The sequence below is a fragment of the Mus pahari genome, chromosome 21 (assembly GCF_900095145.1).
Source record: "Mus pahari chromosome 21, PAHARI_EIJ_v1.1, whole genome shotgun sequence".
Taxonomy (NCBI): Eukaryota; Metazoa; Chordata; class Mammalia; order Rodentia; family Muridae; genus Mus; species Mus pahari.
The window spans coordinates 51,663,071-51,667,052 of record NC_034610.1 but is presented as its reverse complement, the minus strand read 5'-3'; the positions used below and the strand labels follow the sequence as shown (position 1 = coordinate 51,667,052).

The window sequence follows — 3,982 nt, the reverse complement described above, 5'->3', positions numbered from 1 at the left end:
GAGAGAGAGAGAGAGAGAGAGAGAGAGAGAGAGAGAGAGAGAGAGAGAGAACTCTAGTGAGTGAAGTGAGACTATCAACAAACTAAGGAGGGAGGGGCTTAGGTCAGATCCTTCCCTCATGGCCCTCAGAAGGCATCAATTCTGCTGAAACCTTTGGCCTCCAGAAGAGCAAGAAAGTAAAATATTGGTTATTTTATGAATGCAGTCCTTGAAAATTAAACATACTTCATTCCCTCCTTCCCCAGAAACACAATAAAACTTTGAAACTCTTTACCTGTGCATTATTGCTTAAGACAAAACATACATACATACGTACATACATACATACATACACTAATTTCATATTTGACTTTAAAACTTTAGGGAAAAAAGATATGTGCTGTTATCTAAACGGCAATGCCTTGGACTGTGTGATAAAATACATCACAGGAGGAGACATTTGAAACAATCTTAACAGTTTAGAATAAGTAGAGAAAAATAGAAGTTAGAAGCCTTTCAAGGTCATCCCATTAGTTACTAGTGAAAGCATATTACATGATTCTCAATCTCTATATTTTTCTACTACAACACAGAGGCATTCTGTGCTACAGTATGTAAATTAGTGGCTGAGAAGCATATGTCAACAGTAGTACTGTCCTTATACCGTCACATGAAACAGATGTTTAGATCAAGTGTAGGTGGTACACATCTACAGTCGCAGACCTTGGGAAGCAGCGACAGAAGGAGCGCCTCAAGCCCGAGACTAACCTGATTATGAAGAAAGTTTCAGACCTGCACAAAGAGATCCTATTTCAAAAAATAATTATTTAATGAATGAAATATTTTTTTAAAAAAATGAAAAGGTGCTTAAAGTTAAGGTAGTGTAAGTGGGCACAAAGAACACAAAGAATATTCTGCTCCACTAACACACTATTTCGGAGTTCCTACACTTAATAGATTCTTAACTACACTGCTTATACTTTTACTGTGAATGGCAGACATGAGGCATTCAATATTCAGTACATGCAAAGACTAAGATTTTTCTTTGAAATTCTATATAGCCAAGTAGTCTATTTCTACTTTTGCTGATTTTTCACTCATAATTTTCATACATCACCCTGCCAATAACTCAAGCAGTATAAGAATATTTTTAGTTCAGTGAATGTGTTTATCATGACCCTAATTTACTGATAGATTTTTTTTGTTTTTGTTTTTGTTTTTCCTCATCTCTGTTTATTTCTGTATCATGATTCTTTCAGAATATGGATGGTAAATAACGCAGGGACATTCACAGAGCAATATGAAAAGGAGAGCATTAAAGCCCCCACCCTAAAAGACAGAGCCAAGATGAACCACTCTGAGGGGCAACTGTGTAGGTCTCAACTGGAAACAAAGAAACCCTTTCACCAGGACTCTGATGGGGCGGAACTGGCTGGAATGGAAGAGTTTCAGGATAGTATTCTGAGCACTAAACAATTTGGGAAACTTTGTCACAGACAAACCCAAGTAATGGCTGGGATAGACTGAAAGGTCTTTACAGCCCTGCCCATTCCAGAATTTTACTGTTCTGGGAACACAGCAATAATCTCACAAAACTATTCCCCTCAACTAACAAAACCATCACTTAATCCTTATCTTTTTAAATCATGTGTGTGTAATATTTAATGTATTAAATTTATACATATTTCAATAACACTTGTAGCTGCTTGTTGTACACAGTAAGTTAAATTAAAATTCAGGTTAGAGCATTTTCTTTACTATTCACTTGTTAGTATGAAATCTTCTACCCCTTACTCTACTACTGAGTTATAAGTTGTAATCAGGAAAGAACAACTTTATCAGTGATGTTCATCCTTGAGATTCTGTTCTAAAGAGCAGAACTAACACAGTTAACCATGAAAAAATCGGATACTAACCTCCTTCATTTTTTCCAGTTCGTTCTGTAAGGCTTGCTTTGCAATTTCAACCTCGATAAGCTGCTGCCTCAGTTTCTCGTTTTCATCTTCTGTTGTTGTCCTTTTTTCTTCCACATTTTCCAATTCATGGTGAAGTCTCACGGATACGTCCTTTGCAACCTAAAAACGATATGTTTGTAAAGATAAAGTATAATTTATTCATATTGAAGGCGTTAAGAGCCAGTATTTCCAGAGTACTTCCTATGTGACCGTGTTCCCAATACCTCGTCTATAAGCCATTCATCTCTAGCAATCACTTAATCCTCACATCATTCCCATGGGATAGATGCTACTGCTATGCCTGCTTTGTAGAGTGGGGAAGTATTAAAGAAGATGTTCAAGGCTGTACAATTAACAGGTAGTCAGATGGTCTGGGTCAACTTCGTCCCTTAACTTCACTACATCAGAGTGACATGTGCTTTATTTCACGTTCAGTTGTAGATAGATTTAAGATATCTGCTGTAGTTTTACAGTGACAGCATGAGCTGTGTGTTGCCACTACAGCCACCACTGAGAAACGGAGAAAGGCAGCTTTAACTTCTGGGCAGTTGGGCTTGCTCTTTTCCTTATGATTCTAGCTAGTTCCAAGTACTTAGGTTTAGGAACATCCTAGTTTTTGAGATCCTTTTTGTTTTACTAGCATGTATTTTTTACCCCAACTTTTGAAATCATCTTGAAAATCATAGGGCTTTGAAGGAATGCTGAGCATCTAGTATTAGAGGCTCAGGACACACCCAGTCCTGGCTTATGTTGGACAGGGGGAACTCGGCTATTGCTGGGCTTGCTACGAGGTCCAGGTACATGCATAGAACTTATGTAAAAAAAAAAAAAATGCTGTTGGTTGGTGTTGAAGAGGTAACTAAGTGGTTTAGAGCACTGAATGCTTTTCTAGAGGGCTATTTGTTCAATTTCCAGATGCTATGGCCTTTTCTGGCTTCTAGGGACACCGGGCACTTATGTGGGGCACAGACATGCATTCGGACAAAGTACCAATATGCAATTTTTTTAAGTGCCATTTGTGCACCTATAAAGTAGCTCCATTTATAATCTCCACCTCACAGATTTTTTTTCCTCAAAATCAATCAATATTGTATGTCTTGATGCTGTATTTTCTGATGAGTCATGACGGATTCCAAAGAAAAACAAAAGAATGGAACAAAGACTTCCATAAGAAGTTTGCCAAGAGCTTTCTTTGAAACACATCTAGGGTAATTAACTCTACTTGCATATAGATGAAATTAATATAGTTAAAAGTATATGTGGTTGTCAGTGGAGATGTGTTGAATGTCCAGGTGGCCTTCTGAATAAATCTGCCTGTTTTCAAAACGAAGAAAGAGCACCTGATGGAAGAGCCTACTGTAAGCTCCGAGCTGTCTGGTACCCTGTTCCCTGGGATACATTCTGAGTGGATAACTTCATTTCAAAACAAGGTGTTTTCTTCTGATCTGCTCTCCTCCTTCAAATGGCTTGCTGTGTAGACAGGCTGCTTCTGGGGGAGTTACAGAAGGGATGAGTGTTGATGGGAAAGCGTCCTGGGGGGAAAAGCTGAGGGGAAAGACCTTAACTATTTTCTCAGTGCTGTTCTTATTCTGGATCTCAGTGCTCCACAGTAATCCCCATTGCTACTCTTGAATGCCTGATTCCACCTGGCCTTCACAGGAAGAACATCACTGGAAGTCAGATCACTAGAGCCTGTGCTTTCAGTGAACGAGGGAGGAACCCTCATTACTTCCGGAAGAGTTACTCCCAGGAGATGCTCCTCCCACTAAACTGAATAGTTCCTTCCATTCCCAGATGCTGACATTTTGTGGTGAACGAACACTTGAAAACTAATACCCTTTGTCGTCCTTCAGTGAAGGCCCTTTCGATGCAAAGAGCCCTCCAAAGTCTCCACCCATAGACCCTAGCCCGCCCTGGCCCTGGCCTGGCCCTCGCCCTCGCTCTCCCCAACCCACACCCTTCCCCCCCCCCCCTAAAAAAAAAAAAAAAAAAGAAAGAAAGAAAGAAAGAAAGACAACAAGACTTGGCAATGCAAAAGCTTATGAGAA

General features: G+C 39.5%; 1 protein-coding gene across 2 annotated transcripts in view; it reads right to left on the bottom strand.

Moving 5' to 3' along the window:
- Soga3 (SOGA family member 3) overlaps nucleotides 1-3,982 on the bottom strand; it is a 47,673-nt gene that overhangs the window by 38,948 nt on the left and 4,743 nt on the right. For both annotated transcript variants that reach the window (XM_021221062.2, XM_021221063.2), the window contains exon 4: nucleotides 1,896-2,054. In XM_021221062.2, the coding sequence (XP_021076721.1) occupies nucleotides 1,896-2,054 (159 nt within the window). The remainder of the gene's footprint in view (nucleotides 1-1,895; nucleotides 2,055-3,982) is intronic.